The 26,260-nt window shown below is 37.5% G+C and overlaps 1 protein-coding gene across 5 annotated transcripts in view; it reads left to right on the top strand.

The window, feature by feature from the left end:
• ATE1 (arginyltransferase 1) overlaps positions 1-20,868 on the top strand; it is a 156,774-nt gene extending 135,906 nt beyond the window's left edge. For all 5 annotated transcript variants that reach the window (XM_026650942.2, XM_026650943.2, XM_024216986.3 and 2 more), the window contains one exon: positions 20,405-20,868. In XM_026650942.2, the coding sequence (XP_026506727.1) occupies positions 20,405-20,583 (179 nt within the window). In that variant the 3' untranslated portion in view covers positions 20,584-20,868. The remainder of the gene's footprint in view (positions 1-20,404) is intronic.
• The last annotated feature ends 5,392 nt before the right edge of the window (positions 20,869-26,260 follow it).

Below are 26,260 nucleotides of genomic sequence, written 5' to 3'. Positions count from 1 at the left end.
GTCGGGGTATTTATAGTATAAGTCATGGACAGTTATTGCCCGTGACCTGTCCATGACTTTTACTAAAAATACCCATGACTAAATCATAGCCTTAATCATAATATATATTCACAAAGGGGACTTAATTAAGGTTTCACAGGTAACCTTAAATCTGATATTTCCTAACTTTTGACTGCTTGATTATGCAACCTTAAAATTTTTCTTTTAATTTTGTTGGAGTATAATATAGTGTATATTTACTGTAACATAGGTAATTGAACAAATTATTTGTGTTGCCCTTGTTGACACTGTGAAAATGTACCAAAACCCCGAATTATTTAAAAAAAAAAAAAAAGTGTGACGGGTCCCCTTGGGACTGTCACCTGCTGTGCTGAAATTACCTCTGAGCCCATTTTCCCTGCCAGCTTGGGACTTCAGAACCCTGCCTTGTTGAGCCAGACACGCTAGCCAGCTGCAAACACAGACCCAGGGTCTGGTCCACTCCCCCAAAGCTGCAGACTTAACTGAAAACAGCTCAGCAGGTTACCTATCTCCAGCACCCAGACACCCAGTTTCCAAATCAGACAAATAAACTTCATTGTTTTAAACATTTCTCCTGCATGATCTGCAGTGTCAAACTGATCATAATTTAGGTGTTCTCAACAGTATCACATGCACCTTCTTGGGGAAAATAGATGTAAAAAAAAATCTATTAAAAACAGAGTAGTTGCCTTTTAAAAACTCAACTTGTCTAAAAATTACCACACAGTAGTATCAGAAATTACCGCATTTTCCTCCTTAGGAGGTAGCTGTGGTAGCTGTAAAGGAGGTTTGCAAATGTTAGCTTTTTAATAATATCTCTTGTACATACATCAGCATGGGACAAACATGAAATAAGTAGATTTTCCTATAAGTGAAAGAGAACTGACTATTGTTTTTGTAGTACAGTAAAAGCTTTGTTATCCAGCATGGTTGGGGAGTGAAATACCAATTTTCAAAGAATTATAATACAATAAAATGAATAAAGTATAAAGTACATTAGTACAGTATACGGGTATTCACCAATCTAGTAGTAGTACTGCACTGCAGAGTGGTTGGTTTTTTGACGCACATAGGTGTATACAAGTAAAGTTTTCTATACAGTTGGTTATCTTATGATACTACATAGCACTATGGGCAGCGCATGGCATAAACCCAGATCACTAAAAATACACTTAACACAAAAGCTATACTGAACATAATTTAATCTTTCTTTGATAATTCAGAAGGCACGTCAGGATCTTGCAGTGTCTCAAGGGTCATCATTATCAACTTCAATTATCATTGTAGATGTAGAAGGTGTAGGAGATTGGGCTGAACCTGTAATGACCCTATGATACACCCTGGAAGCTGCTTTTGAATAAATCCCTGCAGGGCCGCCCTCCTCGGGGAGGGAAGGAAGAGGACTGCCCTGCAGGGCACTCTGGTTCTCCGCGCCGCCGCCCCCTACAGGGCGGCCGGAGCGGAACAAGAACAAAACAAAACAAAAAGCGGCCATGCCGCCCTAGGATTGGGCAGAATGCCGCCTCGAACAATCTGCCGCCCCAAGCACCAGCTTGCTCAGCTTGTGCCTGGAGCCGGCCCTGAATCCCTGGTATCACCTTGCGTACTTGTCTTCTGCCTCTTTTGCATAAAAGTAGAGTGCAGAATGTGCAATTGCATAACCTCCTGGGCAGTATACTAGTCCCGGTTACTAGATTGAAGATTTGTATTGGGAGATATGAGAAATGCTGGTTAATAGAGCTTTCTGGTTGATAAAGTGCCGGATAACACAGCTTTTACTGTACTTGTGATCTTGACAATCAAAGATCAATTCCTTGCTCTGCCAGAGACTTCTTGTGTGATCTTGGGCAAGTCACTTAGCCTCTCTGTCCATCTGTAAAATAGGGATAATAGTACTCCCTGCCTCTCAGAGGTTGTGGGAATAAATATATTAAATACTGTGAGGTGCTCAGACACTATGGTGATTGGGGCCATATAGCGATCATAGAAAGCTTTACAGCAAATGTGCAGAATTGGGAAGTCCTTCTCAGTCTTATTTATGGGGACACTACTGCTATATTGTAATACATCTGGTATTTACCATGTGTTTTAAAAATAAAGTGACTTCTGATTCCTTTGGGTACTTCAGAGGGCTGGGAGTGGGAAAGGGCATTATTACATTCTAGTAGATTGTGAAACATATCTTTGTTTTTCTTAATTAAAAATTGCAAAAGGGCTAAACTTTCTTTCTCTAAACACAGCCAAATGTGGTAGGCACCAGTTGTATAACCAGCAAGGAAAGACGCGTATCAATTACTCCTAGCAAGTCTTTTAGAATTTTGCATCTCAGTAGTTCATGTCTGTTTCTAATTAAGTTTATAAACTCTTGAAATCAATTTGAAGTGAGTATTTCTAAATCCAGCCTGATCCTTGATCACAAAAGGTATTTAAACAGTGAAGATAGTGCTAATTAGCTGTAGCCAAGCAAATTCGTCAACTCTCTTCTTAGTATGTGAAGAAGGCGGGGGGGGGGAAGCTAACATCCAAATGAATGGAAATGATCACTCTTGGATTTTCCATCACACTAGTTAAGTCTTTAGAATTAGAAGAAGGACCACACCATAAGATCATCTTCTTAGACCTTAGCTGTTCCAGTGTTTCTTAAAGACAGGAAAGATAATTTAATCTATTTTAGTTGATTTTATTGAGCTACTTTTTCAACCATCAGTGACTACAGACAAAAGTTTAATCCGTGCAATTTGTAGGAAGGTCACAAAAATTAACCCCCATAAAAGTTTAATTTGTGCACCTTTTTTATGTTAATATGTACAAATGTTATGCACTTTTAAGCAAAATGTTAACCTCTTGAAAAGTTGGAAGAAATGCTTTCAAGATGTTCCTCAAAATAACATTACATACCGTATATACTTGTTCATACGTCAAATTTTTTTAGTAAAAATGGGAAGCATCAGAGAAGGGGGTCGGCTTATGAACAGGTATAGAGAGGGAGAGGTGGGACACAGCCTCTTCCCTCCCTCCCCCCCCTCGACAGAGGGGGCAAGGAGAGGCACCTCAGCCAGCAGACCCAGAAGGGAAGAGGCGGTGCCAGAGTCTCTCCTCTTCTGGCCACGCTGCTCTCCCCCCAGCCTCCGAAGCAGCTGCAGCTCTAGGGCTGGCAGGCTGCGGCCACGCCGCCCGGCCTGGCCTGCCAGACCAGCTCCGGCCAGGCCAGAGACATCCTCTCCTGACCCCCAGCTTCTCCCACTCCCCACCCTCCCCAAAAAAATTTCCCCACCAGTTGCTGTCCTGGCCCGTCAGGGTAAGCAGATGGCAGGCCAGGACACTTTGTTTACTTAGGTTTACCTCCGTGCCTGCAGACACTTGAGGTAAACAAACCATCTCGGCCCACCAGCAGCTTATCCTGATGGCCCGGGAGCCAAAGTTTGCTGATCCCTGAATTATAGGGTCGGCTTATGAATGGGTCATAAAAATTTGCCATTTTTACTTGTCCATCTTGGGGGGGGGTTGGCTTATAAACTAACCGGCTTATGATCGAGTATATACGGTATATTTGTTTTTATTAAGAAAGTTGCATATGGTAGCTGCACAGGTGACAGCTGTGTTCATTTTTATATTTCTCCAGATAATTTGTCTTGGAACTTTCCCATAAAAATTGGAAAGATTAGGAATGAGTCCACATATCAATTAGATTTTCATCCAGGTTTACGTAGCCTAGGAAATGTACCTGTACTGTGTTCACTTTGACCTTACATTTCCTTACAATTTTTTCCAGAACTAAATAAACAAGGTATTTGTGTGATTGCTAAAAATCTCCTCATGGAACTATCCCTTGGAATTTCAGATGTACTTTTCAACATTTATTCTTTTGATATTGCTTATGTATTTTGTGCTAAACTATTTTGTAGTGTTCACGTAAACTGTTAAACAGTTGCCACATTTCACCCAAAGGCCATTGTAGGTGTGCTTGATGTGATCCCTATGTATGGTTTATATATTAATTAAAGGGCAAGAAGCTGTGAGGTTCTGAATACCTCTCAGAATGGGCACCTTAGTTTAATAAGTATTTAAGGGTCTTTTAACTCAAAAGATACACTATAAATGTTAAGATCATTTGGAATTATTGAAAGTCATCGGTTCTGCAATGATAGTTTCCAGAACAATTAATTGTAAAGAACAAAAGGAATTGGTTCAAAATATGACTACATAAAAATCCTTTTCTTCTCTAAGCCATTGTGTGTGATCATCTGCTGTAGGGAGGCAGACCATTAATATTGTGAATCCATTTGTAATGCTTTTGTTTTTTGCCCATATTCCTTCTGCTACTAGTATTTCAAAAATTGTGTGCTCAGTTTACTGACCTAAGTATAGCTTCCTTTTAGTGAATATAGACAATGCATAGAACTCCACAGGACCCCAGCCACGGCTCTTTGTATTCCTGTGGAATGTATAAAATAATTGGGAATCCGCATCTAAGTTATCTTCAGAGAGATTGTGTGGCACCCAGTTTTTCTTATTTAAATATTTTCAGTTATCCATATACCATATTTTAACAACCAGTGAAAGAGTACAAGCCTAGGGAATGTAATAAGTTTTGGAGTTCCTGGATAAAGACAACTTTGTGAATTGTGATGGCAAAAACCATTACTTTTCCAAAAGCGAAATACTTGATATTTTTGAAGTTGTATGGGTTCTGTTCAAACTTTGCTTGAAAAATAAAAATCTTCAAAATATTTATGTGAAATATTGAAAGGAAGGATAATTTTGGGAACTACATGTCAAAATCTACCTTACCATGGTAAATGTCCTATTTGTAGTTTCTTCTCCAAATCTATGATAAAATAGCATTTCCATGCACTAGTTGTTGGTATTGAGGCAAGTCTACTACATGTGTAAGTTTATCGTGTGACTAAAACTTTTCCTCACTTGTCAATATCAAGAAATCAGGAAAAGGGTTGTTAAAATTCGTGAAACCGTTTTTCACACTTGTAAATTGTTCAGAAAAAATGGACAAAATTCTAAAAATAGTTGACAGGATAAGGTGGACAATTCAGGCTGAATTGTTTCGTGTAGAGGATAACCAACATATGGAATTAGTTACCAAACATGATAAAAGTTAAAAGTATAATTGAGCCCAGATATACAGCAGCTGCTGTTAGTGGCCCCAGGGATATGTGCTGGGCCTGCCTCCTCCTCTCACCGAACTAAGAAGAAGCCACTACGGGGACACTGGATTCCGCAGCTAACTCTTCAAGGGAAGACCTTTTTGTAAGGCCTTCACTGCTTCAGAACGTGTTTACTCTTCCTCTGCTGTCATGACATCATCCACTCTATTCATGTGGACGTTTTTAGACCATAATTGATTCCATATTTTTACTTATTTTTTCCAGTAATTGATTAATCTAATGTGATTTATGTAGCCAATCTGCTACTGCCAATCCAGTCAAACTTTGCCTCTTTCACGACGACATCTGCATTCATCTTTGTGGTTTTCAAATTTATCCATTCCTCTCTCCCTCCTCTTCACCTCGCTCGTTCCCATCTCTTCATTCTTTACCCCAATGAGCACTTTCCTTTCCCCAGCTTCTCTGCAGAGCCTCCTTCCTGCTTTAATCTATTTATCTCCTTTGTCATTTCCACCATCACATAATTCAAAGCTACCAGAGCTTATCAGCCACGTCCCCCCAGCAGTCATGCTATGTTCATAGCCTAGCAAAGCAAATGCAACAACTTGTAACTCTTATCCTCCATGCTTTCTTCCATTCTGTTGTTTTATTGCTGTATGTCAACATTTGGGGCTCAGTATTGTAAATTGCAGTGTGTCCCCAAGTGTCACTGAAATCTACAGGTGATGGGGGCTCTTGTAAGGGCAGGGACCATGGGCCAGATTGGGTCACTTCATTATAGTGCTGCTTCAATTTACACCACTTGAGAATATGGTCCTGTCTTTTATTTGTCCAAAAAGTGCTCGCCATACTTTAGACACTATATAAATATAATAAAAATATATTATTTCTGAAAAAAAGAGGAGTTTGTAAGGATATGGCCAAAAAAAAAAAACCCAACAAGAAGATGAGACTAAAATAAATCCGAAAAAGACAGATGTGCTGTACTGGATTACTTTTCTTTTGAGTTACATTTTTTTGTTTTAATTATTAAAGTATTTCTTGTATCAGACCCAGAATACACAGAAAACGTTATTTAGGACCTCAGTTCCTTAAAACTCAGGATAGTCATCCACAATTTTAGGAATATTATTTCGAATATCCACAGTATATTCCTCTAATTTGTTTTTAATTTGAAATGGCTGAGGAATATGTCACTAAGCCTTGGGTATCAAACATCTTCAATTTATTTAAGCTTAAAAATAAAAGCTTTTACCCATCATAAGTATAAATTAGCTTTGCAATCCTAGATGTTGAAGGATCTCAACCATCTGGAGGGACGTTCAAACTCTGACTTTATGGAGGCAGGCATGACATTATATCTGTGCACTACTTATGGCAACATAAATTAAACTGGCAGACTAGCATGATTTGCCATATAGAAAATTACTGTTTACAACACAGAGAGATGTTTGGATCTTGACTTGGTTTCTGTTATGTTTGTCTTGACAAAGAGTTAGGGCTTTAATTAATGGCTAAAGTTTTTTTTTCTCCAGTTAGTGTTTCTTCTGTACTGCAGTCATTTTAAAATATTCCCTTAAGCAAAATGTGTTCAGAAAAATAAAGTGAGCATTCTGTATTTATCACAGATGTCCAGTGTGCTAGCAGGTTTTAAAACTTGTATGTCTTCAATCTCATGTAGTTTTCTGCATTTGTTTATTTGAGCAAACTGATTTGACCAGAGAATAACAACGTTATGATTCTGTTCTCCCTAATGAAATCCTCAGTCTGAGTTCCCTGCCATGCCTCATGACTCCTACACATAATTCAGCCATCTAGCTGTTAGGTATGCACACAAAACTAATGATCCAACTGAATTTACAAAAGGTATTACCTCTATAGCTGAGGTTTATTACCTTTCTACCACCTCAAGCAGTCTTGGAACCATTCTCTCCTCATCTACTGCAGTTAGTTTATTTGGCCAAACTTCCTTGTTGGTGTTTGTTGAAATTTACTTACATAAAATTAATTTTAAGTTACATTTCATCTTGGTATATGATCCAGTCAAGGTGGTACTTCTGGAGAAGTATTCAAGCTCCGAGAATTGTGCTTCCTGCGACAATAGAGGTGGCCCTCAGATCAGCATGTCAGTTGCTAAAACTCGCTAGGAAAGGGTACTCAGCACTTCTGGTGTTTGTTTCACAGCAATAAGCAAGTTGGAGAGATGCCTTCAATTGGAGCAGGTCTTTTCCACTCAGCCTGTTGTATCAGTCTCTGAAGAAAAAGAGATCCATGGCTCCAGTACCCTCAGAACAGTATAGATTTCTCTGTAGCACTGCCACCTTCTCCCAAGAAGGTCTTCATCTATACCGAGAGAAGAAGAGGCCTCAAAGTGCTCTAAGTCTAGGTGCAATTTCTTTCTCCTTTTATTGACAGCAATGGTTTCCAGGAGATTAAAGTGTGCTTAATATGAGCTTAGTCATTCGAATTAGTGCAGTCCAAGGAAAAAGCACTCCAGATACTTTGGGGACTCCTTTCACAACTCCCTGGCCTTTGGAGAAAAGTCTAAAGTTGAAGAAGTCTGCATCCAGGCCTACTATTAGCTGATATGATTTCCAGCACCAGAGAGACTGGGTTGTGACAGTACCACTTAGAGCTCAAGTCAGACCTTTATTTAGCTTTATTCTCTTCACTTTGGAGCTAAATCAGATGCTCATTTCAGCTGGCAGTCCTTCAGTCTTTATTTAACCAACACTTCCCGTGGGTATTGCTAATCTTCTGCAGTGGAGCCCTTCAGAAGCAATTTCATGTGGGGAAAAAGGAAGGTTACTTTTGGTAACCAGTGTTGTTTAAATACTTCTACAGCTCTTCACTGGCCATTTCTCCTTCCCCACTCTTCAGAGCATAATAGCTAGATTAAATGATTAGTATGATTGTAGTGACAGTTATAAAAACTCTAAGGATAGAACAAGAAGCAATGGGCTTAAACTGCAGCAAGGGAGGTTTAGGTTGGACATTAGGAAAATGTTCCTAACTGTCAGGGTGGTTAAACACTGGAATAAATTGCCTAGGGAAGTTGTGGAATCTCCATCTCTGGAGATATTTAAGAGTAGGTTAGATAAATGTCTATCTAGGATGGTCTAGACAGCATTTGGTCCTGCCATGAGGGCAGGGGACTGGACTCGATGACTTCTCGAGGTCCCTTCCAGTCCTAGAATCTATGAAATGTAGTTTCAACTTCATATTCCTGTATTGTTTTATGTTCACCTTAATGGTTAAATGGCTTTAGAAGGATTCCAGAATTGTGGGCCATGCCATACAACTCAGTTTAGTGTAGACCTGCATAGGCGGTGTATTCCAAGAACTCCATTTACTGGTACATAAGTCTTTTTCAGATTGCTGCAAGTAACATCTGAAAGCTGAAAGGATCTTTATGAACTTACTTTGTTGTTATACAGAAAAGATCTTCCAGAGATATTTCCAAGAATATCTTTCCATTCATCTTTAGTATTCAAATAATAGGATTCAGAATACAATTGCTTAAAGTTTCTGTTAAGGCAAGTCTGGTTTATCAAATATTGACTATTTGTCAAGTGTTTTGTCTTGTGGTTACTAAAGTTTTAATTCTAAATCAAAAATCAGTGATATGATTTCAGGCTCAAAGCCAGACAATTTTATAAGATGTGTATAATATTTATTGCATTTTCCTCTCTCTGCCCATCCATTTTAAGGTTTAATAAGTTGTGCTTGCAGTACTGTAATTCTTTTGTCTTAATTTGTTAAACTATCACAGATGATGTTGAGATAAGATGCATTTTTCCTCTTAGGACAGAAAGTTTGCCTTTTGAATAGTGATTTCAGAGATTACCAGCTTCTTTTCTGCTAGAGTAAGTGAACTGCAAAGACTTGGCTGAGTCAGACCATCCTAAACGTTTTACTGTACTTCCTTTGTGACTTGTTCTTGCTGGTTTTAATTAAAAACTTTTTTTTCCCTGGTGAGGTGTTTATGTTAGCTAATGCTTCCTTTTAGCTGTGCTTTTAGTTTGGTCTGAAGTAGTAGTTTTATATCATGAGGGATATTGGACATTCATTTTTCTTGATGAATGAGTTTGAGACACAATTGGAGACAAAAAAACTAACTTCTTGTTTTGCGTAAATATTAATATTCTTGTGTCCAGCTTGTCTGAATTGTTTACTGTATCTTTCTACTAATAGCTTATACTATTCTATTTTTCAAAAGGCTTCCTGTATCTAGCAGCTGACACAAAAGAAAACATGCTTTACAATCAATAAAAAGCAAATTAAAATAAAATTCGAAGTCAGATATGTCATACTTTAAACTTGCCAGCTAGCAAACTATAAGTCCATTAACAGTGGTCTGTACGTCTTTAATTTAGTTTATCATTGCAGATCTGAGTTGTAAAATTTGAAAAGGTGATAGTATACAATTAGTTTAATTTAGCTCTTAAGCTCTGAAAGATCACATGATATGAAGCACTTACAACATTTATAAACTAAATTTGTATTTGAATTGAAATTTTAGATATTTTAGCTTCCTGCAAGTTACCACTCCTTTTTTTTTTTATTATTTTTATTTTTTTTAAGGCATCGTTTTTGATGTTGGCAGTATAAGGCGACTCTCATCCTGACACATTGTACATTATGCTTCTTTGCAGGTTTAACACACTAGAAATCCTTGAAATTAAATACGAAATTAGCATTTATGACTAATGAGTTTCAAAGCAAAGTGGAAACTGGTTTATAGTCTCTTTTGTATGGTAATTTCTTTAAAAGCAGCCTCAAAAGCTGCCAATCACAGAGATCCAACTTTTATTGTTAATGGCACATTTTTGTGCCTCCCACACTGATCTTAAATTATGGAGTGATACACTGCATTGTATAACCATTAATTCTTCAGTTATTTTCTCTAAGTTACTAAATATGGAGTTAGATCCTCTAGTATGATAAGGTTGTTTTGCACAGGTTAAGCCGCACAAAGAAGCCCTAAAAACAGTATATCTGGCAACTTGAGGATACTCACTGGTTACAGGAAGCTTTGAATGGCGTAGAGCCACCCAGTGGCTCCAACAAGACTCCCCCATTCTCACGCAATAGCTAGCAAATGAAACATGGAACCTGGTATTTGACAGAATATTATTATGCCCCAGTGATCCCCCACTGGTGAAAGGGCTCTTTGGGCCCTGGGCATCTAGCATAGATTAGAGCTGACCCGGGGACGAAGTTAAGGTTGTGCATGCAACTGTAATGTTTCCTTTGTGTTCAGTTATTAGAGTTCTCCCCCTGCCCCCAAATGGAGTGTTCTGAATCCAGTGAGCAAGTATTTACTTGCTCTGTGAAGGAAGTTTTTGTTTCAATTTTTTTTTATATTTTGGGGGGCGGGGGTTAAGTTTAGGTTTTTGCGTTGTACCAAAGGCCATAAGATCTAAACTGCAGTTACTGATATATGAAATGTGAGTTCTTGGACTGAAACTAGAGACTAAGCAGTATTTTTAGAGGTAGCACTTCCAAATGGATTTACTCCTGTCAATTCAAGCACCTATCTCAGAGTTACACAGACATTTCTACATATAGAAAATAATGTGCATCTGATCTTTGGAAGTTGAAGCTAGACAAATTCAGACTGGAAATAAGGCATACGTTTTTGAGAGTGAGGGTAATTAACCATTAGAACAATTTACCAAAGGTCATGGTGGATTCTCCATCCCTGACTATTTTAAAATCAAGATTGGATGTCTTTCTAAAAGATATGCTGTAGGAATTATTTGGGGAAGTTCTATGGCCTGTGTGATACAGGAGGTCAGACTAGATTGTCACAATGGTCCCTTCTGTCCTTGGTATGTATGAATCTGTGAATTTACCTATACTCAGAAATGCAATTTTTACCTTTTGGAGAGCATCAGTGCATCCTACTGTTATATATTCGTCTGTGCTATGAAATCACTAGTGGACCTGTGTGTATAATGTCCTCTTGATACTTTAAACATGTGTCTCAAACCAGATGACAGTAGTTAAAGAAACATAAGCAATCTTACTGGGAAAATGGTCTTGATGGCCAAATATTTTGCATGGTATAGGGGTTTTATAGTGGGGTTTAAGGAAACTCGGAGTTGTGATCAGAGACAGCCTCATATCAGAGTTTAGCCGGGATATCATGTTTCTTTCTTCATTAGAAATAACATAACCAAATAAGATTTTTATGGTGACTCTCTAAATGTATCCAGTCCAGAAAAATATGAGGAATATTTTCCTAATTAGTGACTTGAAAAAAAATTGGCAGTTGTCCAATTTCTTTTCTGTTTTAAAAAGTAGTAAATGGCAATAAAACTGACACTTTAATTTTTTTTGGCTATGTCTACTTTTTTATTTTCCTGTCATTCAGAATTTTATGTACTTAAAAGATGAGCTCTTAGCTTGTTCTTTTTTGTTTCTTGCATAATTTGAGAATTGGTGTTCATCAGCAGTCCATTAAATGAGAAAGAAGAATCAGGGAAAAGGTGTACCCGTCAGTGATAGCTTCTTCAGGTACTGCCAGCGCCCCTCAGTTCTGCCTTGATAGGCCGTTAGCCTCTTAACAGGTTCTTTGTAACTGGGCACATTTTTGTAACACATCTTCCCATATTCCTACTCTTATTTCTGCTCATTTCTGTCACACATTGGAAAAAAATGACTTTCAGGGACTGTATTGTGACTGTCTTCACTAGTCTTTTTTCATCAAAACTGTTTGAACCCAACAACCCAAACTTGAAAAGCTGATTAAAATTTTAAAAATATGCTGCAAAGAAGTTTTGAACCATTAAGCTTTGCATGTTGTGGTGCTGATCTAAAGCATGTTTATAGTTGCAACCGTGCATTTGTACAATTATGTGTCTACATTTTCTTGATCTTTCTGTGTGCTTCCAAAAGGCCCTGTCCCCTGTTACTGCCACAAACATGTAAACACAAAATCTAACGTAAAATTCGCTAACTCCCTTTAAGAAACCAGGGAAATCTGCTTGTTCAGCTGATATCAGATCATAATTAAGAAAATTCAAAAAAAAAAATCTTTGGATTAGATTCAGGAATAATGTCAGAGAACAGAAAGACTTGGACTCTAGCTGTTCAAAACCTTTATAGGAATAATAAATAAAAAATAAATTCCCACAAGCATTTTAAAAAAGGAAAGCTACAGCTTAAGCTCTGAGAACCTGCAGTTGTAACACACTCTCAATGTTCACCTCGTTCTTTGTATGACTAGAATGGCAAAATACTTTGTTTTATTAAAACACTGTCTTTCACTAGTTCACTGAGTAAGTGAGATTATTGCCACAGTTACCATAATATTAATGTTTCTACACTACAGTTCGGGCTGTCAAGATCTCAAGGCATAATTTGCAAGTTTTGCTTTTCAGTTTTCTTTACAAATTTTTGAGTGTGTTTTTCAGTTGCCTTGTGAGAAAAAACCAAAGGTGAAGAACCGCTGGTTTAAACTGCAGTAATCAAATAAAGGCTACTCTCTCCATACACCGCTATTCCCTCTAAAGTCCCTACCAGCTGCCATATTGCGGAAACGTTCCCTAGAATGCTGGTCGAGATTGCCTTTTGGAGAACACTATTGCTACTGTTAAGTGATCACTCAGTGTTTGCTGTGTAGCAACTTAAGGCCCTCACTCCAGTATCTGAGCTGGCTGTCTCAACATTTCTCATACCTTTTGACTACAGAATGAGTATCCAGGCCAGGAAATCTAATCAATATCTCTTCTAGCAAGACAAAACACTAACCATGGGGCCTCTGGGCCAGCCCTACTGCTGGTTTCTTTTTCATTGATATTTGCCAAGCCATTAGTCCATAACGACAGCTAGATACTACAAATCGGCAAATGATTAAAAATATCAGCTGGTAGCATTCTCTTTGACTTGAGTATGCCAGAAGTTAAGGTTGCAAGTGCATACCAGTAATTTAAGGGTACAAACCATTACAAGGGTGTTATGATTATCTCAGAAACAAGCATTCCCAGGAAATTCACAGTTAAACTTAAAGAAATTCAAACATATTAAGATATAGAAATAGATGGCTAAGGCACCCAAAACTTTAACTCTGCCCTGACACAGTGTGTGTTTGTGGTGGGGGGGAGGTACAATCCCAGTATCCATAAAATTAGTTTATTCTAACCTGGAATGGTCACAAACACTAAAATGCATTGATCATAGTTTTATAGGTATTGCGTGGCTTCAGCTTTAACTGGTCTACAGTGAAATGTGTAGAAATCTCTTTTGAAATCTAGTGGTTTTAGCATGATCCTAATTTAATGATGATGGTAGTTTTTTGCATGGCAGCTAGGACTGTGATAAATAGGAGACATAAATAAAGTGTATGTAATTCAGCTATGTCAAGCAATTTTGGTTTAAAAAATAAAAATCAGCAGATGACTAGTACGTAAATGACTTTGTGTGTTTGGAAAAAAAAGTGGAGAGGGCAAATATGTTTTTAAATTAACTTTATTCAACAAAATTTCCATATAAACTTTTAGCTTAGAGATTTTAGAGATTGACTAACCACATATTATTTCTTTGAAGCCTAAACATAGCAATTTTCCCAAATTTTGCTGACCTTTCAGAAATATTTCCATTCATGCTTTGTGACTTGTTCTGGATAAATTACTTGAAAGAAGAAAAGAAAACTTAAGATCAGTGTATACTCTTTAAAAAGTTAGATGATATGCACTTTGCTATAAAATTACCCATTTTTATTCAAAGTGTTTCAAAGTCTGTTTCCCATTTGGAGAAGAGTTTTAAATTGATTTATTCTATACTCTGGCATAAGCCTCCAGAAAATGGTTGCAAATCAATATGAGAACATGTGAGAGACTAAATCACTGGATAATACTTCTGTTAAAGTTTGCCAGTTTGAAGTAGAAACATAAACCAGTTTGGGTTTCTTTAAACCAGAACCATAATATGGGTAGCCAAAGTTTCATATTGAGTTGTATTGAGGCTTTTAAAGCGTGTGCATTTTTGGAACTATCCTTCCACTCAACGTTTTGCACTGACAACCGCAGTTGGCTCTAGGTTCTTAAAACCTCATCCTCTGTAGTGTTGAATTTTTAAATCCTTTGCCTTTTTCAATATGTAACTAATGTCCAGATTCTGCTGTGTAGCTGTATGGAACCATACAGTAATCTGATCCTTTACATTCTAGTAAAATGAGTGTTTATTTTTCTACATTTCCTTGCTATAAAGGAAGGATAGACATGGGTGTTAAAGGTGGGGGAGTAGCATTGGACATGAAACATTCTATAGATTGTAATGAAACAATTCTGAGTAAAAAGAATTTGCATGGATACAAATCCAAAGTTGTCATAATACAAATCTACTAGTGGGTTTACCCTTAAGAGACAGATGTTGTGTATGTAGTTTTGGGGGAGATCCAACAGTTAACTAAATCTAATAAAAGCAGTAATGATGGGTGAGTTCACCCTAATCTAAGTGCATATAAAGTTAGGGTTAGGGTTTAGGGTTAGGATTTGGGTATTTCATCAGAGTAAAGTTTAGAGTAATGGTATTTTTGAAACCTTAAATTGTTTCTTGGACCAGTTGGTTCTAGAGCATACAAGTGATAATCATTTCCCAAATTGTATTAAATAACACACTGGAGTTGGTTGAAGAAGTAACTATGTTTAGTCAAGCCATCAGGTAATAGTGACCACAAAATAATTAAATTCAACGTTTTCAAGGGAAGAATTGCACCAAAAAGTAGCACTGTGGCATTATAGTTTAGAAAGGAGATTTAAAAAAAAATAAATTAATAAGGAAACTATTCAAAAAGAGCCTGAAGTCAAAAGTGAGGAAATGAAAATCCTTAGGCTCAGCATGGAGGCTGCTTAAGCATACCAGAATTGAGTCACAGAAAATATGTATACCCCTAAACAAAGAAAGGGAAAGGAAAGGAATAAAATGATAGAGTCCAAGAGATTGAGTTAAACAGGTATCCTTAAAGAAACGGGAAGAAAAAAAAAAAAAGAGAAATCCAGACCAACTGATAACAATAGAAAGGAACATAAACTATGACAAAAGTAATGTAAGATGAAAATTAGAAGAGCCGAGAGAGAATTAGCTGAAGCCAAAAAATTTTTTTTAAATACATCAGAAACAGGAAACATGCAAGAGATTCAGTGAACCTGTATACAACCAGGCAGTAAAAGGACAAATGGAAGAGGATACAAACATAGCAGAGTAGTTGAATGGTTACTAAATGGTTGTAGTGGCCTTCGTGGCAGAAATAATTACCCTAAATCAGTGATTCTCAACCCGGGGCCCCTTGGGGGTGGCCGTGAGCAGATTTCAGGGGGTCCTTCAAGCATGGCCAGTGTTAGACTAGCTGGGCCACAGGGCAGAAAGCCGAAGCCCCACTGAATGGGGCTGAAGTCCATGGCCCTGAGCCCTGCCACCCGGGGCTGAAGCTGAAGTCTGACCAATGTAGCTTTGTGGGGGCCCCTGGCAATTACCCTGCCCTAACACCAGCTCTGGCTTTTATATGTAGAAAACCAGTTACTGTGGCACAGGTGCACCATGGAGTTTTTATAGCCTCAGAAAGAAAAAAGTTGAGAACCCCTGCCCTAAATCTTGTCTTTTTAGGTAATAAAGATAAAGCATTGCCAGAGACTAAGGGATCGAAAGAGGAAGTGTTGAGATAATTTAAGAAAATAATAACAAATCCTCAGGACCAGATTTCATTGATAAGAGGCATAAGAGATGGAATTGAGAAAAAGAGCATTTAGGGTGAATTTCAAAAAAACTTCTTGACAGTGAGGTGTATGATGTCGTCTTCCCAGGATATGTGTAGAAACTCTCTTCTGCAGGACATTAAAAACTGGACTGGGGGGAAGGGGAGAGACTAGGAAATACACTGTAAATAACCTTGAATGGTCCTGAGAGTGAACTGGTTGATAAAGTCTTTTCTGCCTCCAACATCTTTAATTTTATGAGCCTTTTGAGACAGAAGAATAAAGCGCACAGAATTGGGGGGGAGAAACAGAGGTCATCGCGTGGTTCATGAGAATATACTGTGAGAAAGTGTGGTGAGAAAAAGCATCTTTTCATTTTATTTTTTTAATTATAACAGTTTCTCCAATGAGTAAGGTTGCTGAGCTGCCCTTTCTACTTTAGCTGCATCTGGCAGATGGTAACCCATGAGAAAATTGGGGAAGGAAACTAGGAAAACACTAGTTAAAACTATTTTAATAAGACACAGAAGCAAGATTAGTTGTTGGGCGTTTTTCGTGCTTTAAAAAAACAGTTTCATTTACATTAATATACTACAGCTTTCATTCCAAGCTGAGATGAGAGCGGCATCCTGTTTTGCACCTATGTAACAGCACAGTTACACAGAGAAGGGACATTGGCACTCGTATTTGCAATAATTATAAAAGTACAATTAATTGTCTTTAATGTGCACTTAATATTCAGATTTAGCAGCAGCAGCAGATTTCTGATTTTTATGTTTGTCAGGTCATTTCTTCTTTAAACAATACCAGAGCCCAATCTGTTTTTATTTTCCATTAAATCCTTAAGTAGGATGGCTTCCAGAGGATTTAAATGAATAAAGTGAATACTTTCCTACACTCATATGATTTTGGCACTAGAACAGTAGCAACTGGAAGCTGACTAAATTGTTTCTTATGGATTTGGTATTGTGGTGACAGAACTTCTTATTCATCCTTTATAAAAGCCTAAAAGTGTACCTGAGATTAGTTTAGTGATGACTTAAAATTCAAGTAAAACTGTTCCTTTTTTAGATGCAGTTTGAGTCATATTTATTTAGTCATTGAAGTACTTTCACAGCAGGTTCTTTTTATCACATAACTTTATTTTTTTATGGGGTTGATAAATTATATTCACAAGAGACAGATAATCTCTCTGGTGTTTAAAAGAACACCTATGGGAAGGATTGTATTGTTCTGGTCTTTATGTAACATCTGTAAGAATCATGAATGGGCATTGAATAAGAAGCGTAAAACATAAATACGATCACTAAAAGCATAAGTTAGGGGGCCATGCATATCTGAGTTTAACATATTGCCCTTTAAGACAGTTTTTATGTGCACATACACACAGTCTCTGCAGTTGTGTCTATGCTGAACTCAGGATGATTCTTGCTTCAGCAGTGTTCAGGATAGTTGCAAGTTTCCTTGATTGCCCTGTGAGGGTGCATTTTTCTGAAGACTTATAAAATGGTGCCACTGTCGAAGTAGGCATCGCTCTACCGCGTGGTTTGAGAAGTGTCGTTCTCCCCCAGAAAATACTTGCCCACAGTACGCTAAAACCCCGATAGCAATAAGTATGTTGTATGGTCTGATTCCAAAGAGGACAATGCACTAAGACCTGATGTAATGAGTAAAAGTGAGCTAAGCATATAAAACCACACATTCAACAACCCAAACAAAGTTCAACTGAGCAAGTGAAGACTGTAGAGAAGTTGAAGGTGCAGTAGCTTTAGTTACTGTAATACATACAATCTGGGGCCAGGAGCAATACAAGCCAAAAGATTCGTTTGCCCACAATATCTGGTTTCAGTTTTAAATAGAAGTAATAAATATCAACAAGTAAGTAAAGAACAGCCCTAAAAGTGCTCTCTTCAGACAACTTGTTATGAAGACTAGTTTTGGCATCAGTCCAGTTCTGGTTGCAATGCTTGGCCTAAAGGTGTAGTTAGTACAAACTTTTGTCTCCTATTTAAGAAGTTAAAATAACTTTAATTGTGTCACCTTCTGATGCTGAACTTGCAAATTTTGTTCTCTTTGAACTTTCACAAAGAATGAAAATAGTATAGAGGAGTGGGAAGAAGTGGTAGAAAAACAAATCCATTAGGATACCGGAAAGGTATTGGCTACACATCAAAAAGCCTAATGGATTTCAAAGAGGGAGAAAAAGCCAAAACAGTGTTGTTTACTTCAGTGTTTATCTAAAGCAAGTGCCAGCAATAATTAGTGGAGAAGCAAATCTTAGCATGTACTATTCAGATTTTCTTCTTTCACATCACTCTTTCCTACCCAAGAAGGACATTGTACCTTTATGTAAGGAATCACAACAGATAAAAGTAATGAAGTCATTCTGAACTGGATGAAATTTAATGAAACTCTATTTTATGTATTAATATCCAGATTCAAGCAATCAGCAGAAAAATTCTGATTCTGCAAGCTTCAGTGGTGACTTTCAAAGGAAAAACATTGTTAGTGACCTCTTTTGTTTCTTTGTAATGCATAAAGAAGGCCTGAAAGGGGTTTTAAAACTTTTTTTTCATAGTGAGGGTCACGTTTTAATAGACATTCTCATGAACCGCCTCCCATTCCCCATCACATACGCCCACCCCCCCCCCCCCCTTTCATGACAACTCAGCCTACCTATGGCAGCTACAGAGGTTGCTTACATGGAAAGAATATTGCATTTTTTAACCTTTCGTGTAATTTAGGTGTTGGAAACAAGGCAAACCAGCACCATGAAATTAGCCAGCTCTCCAAAAACCATCAGCAGGTACTCCAAGGACCACCAAAGACACCAGTGTGGCAATACTGGACTAAAGGATTCAGCATGAAAATCTGTCTAGTTTACGTTACTTGTAGTTTGTTCAGGTCTATTCTATTAACTGCCTGCAAAGAATTTCAGGTGCACTTTGGAAAACCCATTAGAAAAATATCAACCTCAATTTTGGAAGGCTCTATTTTTTTCTCTTTTTAATTAAAACTCTTTACCCATAAAGGAATTATTAGGATTTCCACATTGGTGGTTTGATTGAATCAGCAGAAGACATCATCCCAGTTGTTTATAATTCATAATGCCAAGGGAAATGGTGTAGAATGGACTCCAGCAAGATTCATTTGAGGGGGGTCTTAAATCTTACACCCTATGGGAAATGGATTTTTTTACATTGGGGTGGCAGCTTTAGTTGTAATGAAGCACAATTTTTTAGACACAAGTAAATTTGAAATATTAAAGAGAGTGTTAGAAAATTTTATATATATATACATGGATCATGAAATGGCTTTATACCTGCCCGTAAGAACTTTGTAGCCAAAGCATCTTCTGAGCCCACAAAAATATTTGGTACTCTTCGCATAGCTTATGTCTTATATACTTACATTGTAATGAATGTCTTTTTGCTCTGTTTTCACTTAGCATTCAAATCTACTTTCCAAAAGTAGCTTTTAAGCTGATTTTTATATTAATGGCCATGTAAACCTAGTGTTCAGCAAAGTCAGTGTTTTCTTTAAACAACACTTTGTAAAAACCTTATTAATATATCATGCAGCTGCTTCAGGCATATGGCTAGTTGTTCTCTTACTTAAGTAAAAACTTTCTTTCCCAGTTACTCTAGAACCATTTTGCCTGAGATGTAAACACCTACACAAATGAGAATTCAGCAATAGCAGCAACAACTGAATGCAAACAAACGAAGTTTTAACTTATTCAGCACGATACCCTTGCATGGTGCTTGTTAGAATAAATCAGAGTGGTATTGTACATTAGGTTAATAAAATGCAACTATGGATGAGGCTTGCTGCCTGTCTGGGTCCTGAAAGCCTAGGGAAATTTGTCAGGCCAATGCTGTCAACCCTGTTTATTGGATCTCAGGACTATGGTATGAGACTGGGAAGGGTTAAGTAATAAAGGACACATGCCTCATTCCACTACTGGACCCAGCTGATGGGTATTCATGGAAGAGTGCAAGAGAGACTAGGAGTTGGTCGGGGATAAAGCTGTACTCAGTTTGGGAAGAAATTTTGTTGCCTCGTTTATTCCCCAGAAAGAATTGTGTGAGCACCTTTCTCTGCCAGCGAAACAGGGAGCCCGTGCTATAGCAATAACATTTGGAAACAGTGTAGTTGTCAAAAACAACACTGCTCTATGGCAACTGTAAGGAAGCCCATTTTGATCAATTATATTGGAAAATAGTTTCAAATACAGTATTGCTTCTGGCACGGATCTCCCCTGAACACAAATTTAAATATAGCTTTTTATGTGTGTTAGAAACAGTGTACCTAACTACTTCAGGTGGGTAGATGCATGATTTATGTTCACTCCTCATGGATACATGCTTTTCAACTTCTGATTTACATTACACCAGAGCCCATGCATATAGATCAGCTCAAAACAAAGTTATCTTATTCTTTAGTACTAAAGAGAGAACATAGGTACATTACCTTTTCTTAATCAAAGAAAATAAGGTGAGGAAATGCATACTAACAAGGACAATATGTTTATTAATTTGTGTTTATTTCTTTTTGCAGTTGATGAAGGTTGTATTAAAGAGCTGGGCCGAGTTCGGGTTCTTCACAAGAGAATTGTAATGCCTTACAGCATGTATAAGAAAAGACGGAAGGGGCCAAGTGATGAAGCCAGCATTCAGCAGTATGCAAGTTTGGTGGGACAGACATGTTCAGAAAGGATGTTGTTGTTTAGAAGTTGAAGAGTTATTAAATGGCTCTTCTACGCCACTATATTTTATTGCACTGCTGTTGGATGATACATAATACAGTTCTGTATGACTATTAAAATAGAGCAGTATAAAATATAGGTATCTGTAATAGGCTATTGTGAATACATGGTAGTATACTTACAAGCAAAATCGGTTAACACTTCAAATGATTTACAGCAAGGCTTTCAGCAATATGTAGAGTGTCTTAGCTAAACTTGCTTGCAGGAATTTTTTAAAATTAGGTACTTTTGGCCTTTCTTTGCATTCTGAATACCTTAAAGTACCCAAGTGAACTGAATACCAAATTATTATTTTTTTCTGTAGAGGCAAAGGTTAACCGTAACTCTCCCCCAGATGAACAATACATCTATTAGAAAATCTCTCATACGGCTCCCTGGAAATCTGTGATAAAAATTGTGGAAGTTGTAGTGAAATGTATATAACTCTTAGGTTTGTACATGAACTATTGCAAGAGACTTGAAGTGTGCAGTTACTTAATACAGAATGCTGCACTATTATATCATACAGTTTATTACCATGTAATGTAAATATATACAGGGGGCTCATAATTTCACTGGAACCATTTTATGTTATTTTTAAATAATGTGTATTACAGTGACGGAGATCACACTGAACTTGGAAATTAGATTGATTTCTCAATGAAAAGGGTGATAAAGTTTTGGAAAGCTTTCCCCTTTAGAGAGAAAACTGAGAGTAGTTCCGTTATAAAATTACCAAAGAGATACAGCTAAGTGGTATAGTGGGTAAATATGCTAGCCTTATACTTTTGCTTAAAAGGGTTCATATCGGAATGTGGATCACGTGTGAAATGAGTTTGGTAGTTAGCTCATGCTCACGTGTACATATTACAAAACCATGCTCAAAAAACACCCAGGCCTTGACATGAAGTACCACTGCTATTCCACATTGAGGTTCATTTGAAGAATTGTGTGGGGAAACTTGCACAGCACCTACCTGTTCTGTACGCCTTATAGCTAAGAGTGTTAGCATCCCTGGCTTTCATTTACACTGCAGCCACTCATAGGATGACACATTTCATTTTATTTTTGAATAAATATTTGTACTAGTTAAAAATTCAAGAGGTTATGTTGCTTTGTTATAAGCACTATATTATCTCATATATTTGAATATTATGTGTGCTCTTTTGCCATCTTTGTGTCAGTATCTGCTGATAGAACCCAGTTTTTAGATAGTTCATCAATAGATTGCAATATCATAAAACTCCACACATTTGGAGTTTTGTTAATGTTTTTGCTAAAGCAATCAGTACTTAAACTGAATCAGTTTGAAGTTACATATTAGCCTTTCAAGAAAGTGATTCCTGTTGGAAAAAAAATATCTTTAGGTGCTTACACTCTAATGTACATAACCTGTGGATTTAAAAACCATCTTCAATCCTTCAGGAACCTTGATTTAATTTTAAATAGAAGCCATGTACAAACGTTGGCACTAATGATAATTAATTGGAAATGGAACAAGAATAACTAATTGAGCTCCAAGCAATGCAATTCAAGCAGACATTTTTTCTTCCCTTCTACTCTCCAATTTATGATGATCATAATATTGGTTTCAAATTCAAGTCCAAGAATATTTTTGAGAACTCTTTTGTATTTTACTCAACATGGTTACTGCATTGGTTTAGTCAAAGTCAAGTGGCAATAAAGAAATGATTATGGGTGTTAGCATCGCATCAAAAGTATGATGGTCAACCAGTTAGAATTCAGAGGTAGTTTCCATATGCTGTAATTCACATAGTTTATCCATGATTCAGTTGATAGTATTTTCACAGAAGAAATACCTACAGTCTTGTTTTTCAATGTGGCCTAAACAGTTGATTTCTTTCTAAAGAGGAAATACTCTTCCCACACTGTGTTAATGCTTCTTTGCGTGATGCACAGTGACAACACAAATTAAAATATAACCTTTATAATACTTTCTACCTACAAAATATATTGAAATGTAGTAATATCCAAAAATAACTTTTAATGTAATATACATTTATACAAATTGATCAGAAGGGCAGAAGCTCCCAGGGGTTTTGGTATTAAAATGCAACACTATGGGTGGTAGGCTTCAGACTTATCAGGTTTATTTTGGTTTGCGGACACTTATGCATTTCATACTAAGCCACCTGATTGTCTGGGGTTATTCTTTTGAAGAGCAGAGCTCTTGCTGTGCACTCAATTAATGGAGGCACAGAAGGGTACAGAGATGATGCTCAAACTTAGGGTAGGCTTTTCAAAAGCACTCAGTGTTGGCCTAGCTCTACTCCCCTTGAAGTCATTAGTTAAAGCTTGCATTGATTTCAAAGGGAGAAGAGCTAGGGTAATGCTGAATGCTTTTGGAAATCCCATCCTTAATGCCTTAGAGAGAGATATTAGTTTATTGTTTTTATTTAGGAATGTTACAATTCTTGGGAAGATGCTTCAACCAGATATACAATTAAAGAAAAATGGGATATTTAAACAATTGAAATTTGAGGACTGTCAGACTTGCTGTTGCCCTGTTTAGTTTGACAAGAGAATGTACTTGTCCATTTCCTAGATGAACACTGAATAGGTGTCTCCGCTCTCTGAATTTCATTTCAATTGCAATGCTACGGCTTTGTGGACTTTTTGTATTCTTTCTGCTAAACTTGACCACTTAGCTCATCCAATCTAAAAGACTGAGATCTGACTTATTTTTTCTTTTCTGTTATTTCAAAGGAGATTATTAATACAGTATTTTTCAGCACTGCTCACTCTTGTTTTGGAAATGATACAAAATACCTAAGGTGAAATCCTGGCCCCATTGACGTCAATGGGAGTTTTGTCGTAGACTTCATTAGGGCTCGGATTTCACCACTAGTCCATTTTTAATTTAGTATAATGTCATGTTATTGAGAACTGCTGTCATTAGAAGTTCTGAATTTAGGAAAAAATATTTTATACATTACTTTTTTTTCCAGTGTCAGTAAAAGCTGGAAAGAATAACTCCCCAAACACTAGGTTGACTTTTTAAAAATCTGTGTGGTTTCTAAATGAACAGAAAAAAGGTCAAGAAAATGCAAATTCTAATAGAATATTTAATTTTAATTAGAATTAGCTGGGAAGCATATTAATTTCCAACATCAAAAGACTTCAGCAAATGTAAAGGAAAGACTTGCCTGCATGTTGAGTTTATTGTATTTGTAACTGCTTTTCAGCCAGTCTGCTTGACATTTCAATACAAAAAATAAAGTGATTTCCTGTTTGCTGTGAATGATTATAAATAATTAGTAGCTATATGATTGTGGTCTTCAGTGTTTCTCTTTCTGACCAACCAAGACAATTGTTTCCTAATGTGTACAGCCAGGACACAGAAGTCAAAGGACAACATTGATTAGGTGGCATGTGTATCAACTCAAATGCAGCTTTTCTTTGAAACTGCTCATTTTTGTCCTAACTAGTAAAATTAAAACAGCTGCTTACCTAATACCTTGATGCAACCAATTCCCTATTCTACTATGAATAGAATAAAATCTAGAGGTATTACTTTTCAAATATAGGGGAGGGGCACAACTAGTCACTTCAGTTGGTCTTTACTATTTCCAAAAGGAAGTTTTAAAAATGAATTACCTGACCCAGGCAACCAAACGTTCTGCAGTTTACAAGCAAATACGTAGGAATAATACCAGAAACACTGCAGTATGTTACAGTATGTATTTATTATCAGACCCTGAAAAGAGCACCGCACAACTGAGAACTATATATTGCTCTGTATGTGTTTCTAGTTGCACATAGGTACTTTCTGAGAGCTCAAGTATATAGCTCATTTTACTTTGCATTGATGGTGATTTGTACAATCAGATCTTCACTCCAAACAGTACATCACGGTCAAGGCTCAAATATGAGATCTCCTGTGCAATCCTTATAACGTTAATACACATTGGAGGAGGGGGAGGGGGGGCCGTGTTAACTCATCCGAAAAATGTCACTTTCCCTGAAACTTGGAATTCCAGGCTTCAACCCAAAACCTGATATTTTTGCTGTGTTTATCAAATCTGAGACAAATCTGGTAAATTATTATTATTTTAAAATTCTATCTAATGTAACTTAATAACATTACATACTTACGTATAATTTTTCATTTTATAATCATTTTGATTTTTAAAATCCTGGCCAATGAATGTAGGCTTTGTACGAGGACCTGCTGATGCCATCCCAAGGGGCAGAGCCTTTCTGCCAGGTCTCAGACTCAGGTACCCAAATTGTCTCAGCCTGGTTAGTGCAGGTTAGCTCTTGAAGGACTTGGGCATCTTTGATAGGGAGGCCTAGACTGTGCCACAGCCATGAGAAGAGTTCCTTTATCACTTTCTGTTGGACATGGACCTCCCCTCCCTGTCCCCCATGATAGCTAAGCAAGGTGGTTCTTTTCCCTCAGAACTAGTTGGGCCAGAATTCCAACTACCTTAGATTTCTGAACAGAGCTTCTGTCAAAAGCCTAATCCCTCAGCAGTTCAAAATTCTTCTCTAAGCACCTTATAGGCTCCAGTAAATGGGATGTTAGTGTGCTTCTCTTCCCTGGTGCTGCATTTTCTGAAGGCAGTGACATTTTTCCACCCTCCAGGAGCTGCCCAGTGCCTTCAATGAGTTCTGAACCTAATCTTTCTCAGTTTATACAGACCTCCTTTTGAGGTTCTCCACTCAATGCATTTGCAATTGCTCACCTTGAAGATAGTTTTCTGATGAAGTGATGACCTTAGCAAGAGAGTGGAAGAGCTCTCCGTGTTTACTCATATTCCTCCATATTTGGTCTTCTGAGGTGATTCCTCGTAGCTGTCCCTGTTTTCATCTGAAGACTACTCTGAGTCTGTCCCAATTCTGATATGGAAAGGGTAAACACTAGTTCTGAGAACAGCCTTAATTCTATTCTTAGATTAGAAACCTTCACTCTCTTCTAGCACTCAAGAAAATGTCTCAAGGAGTCTAGATACATCATGACCAAATGGATCAGGTCCATATTCAGGAGGCTGACAAGAGTGTAGAAGTTCTCTCTTAGTGCACACTCTGCTAGAACCAGGGCCATCTTCTGCAGCTGAGAGGGAAGGTGTCAATACAAAAGCTTCAAAAAACTGCCACCTGGCAGTTCCACTATTTCATTACAACATGACTGAACTTGCAGGCACATATGGATGCATCCTTTGACTGGTGACATCTCTGAAAAGTTCTCCTTTTAGAGGGATTGAGAGAAGGGGTTAGAAATTCCCACCTCCTTTCCCACTCCCTCTTCCAGTTTATCCTTGAGTCGCTTATTCTTCCCTCCTTTTTATAGGATTCTGCTCTTTAAAGCCCTGTATGGGTGCTAACCCATACTAAGCCAGAGAAAGGCATATTATATTTCCATTTACCAGTGGATTTGCTTTCTGCAGCTTGGTTGACCACAGTGCCAACTCCCACCTTACTGGGCTTTTCAAGCCCAGGCTTGGACAGGGCCTTGTTAGGGAGTAGAGCCATCTAACAGTTTTCAGAAATTAAACTGGAGAAAGAGGGGGAAAAGATGACTTAGTGAAAAGGAAAATCCTGGGCTGTGATTAGTGATCATTCTGCCTATTGGAGCAAGGGAGGAAGAACAACAGCAGAGTATCTCTGCTGCCTTAACTGAACCACAGAAAACAGATTATCTGGTA

Source organism: Terrapene carolina, unplaced genomic scaffold, assembly GCF_002925995.2.
Source record: "Terrapene carolina triunguis isolate 2854851 unplaced genomic scaffold, T_m_triunguis-2.0 Scaffold95, whole genome shotgun sequence".
Taxonomy (NCBI): Eukaryota; Metazoa; Chordata; order Testudines; family Emydidae; genus Terrapene; species Terrapene triunguis.
The sequence above is the reverse complement of the archived record's forward strand: the minus strand, read 5'-3'. Positions and strand labels throughout refer to the sequence as shown.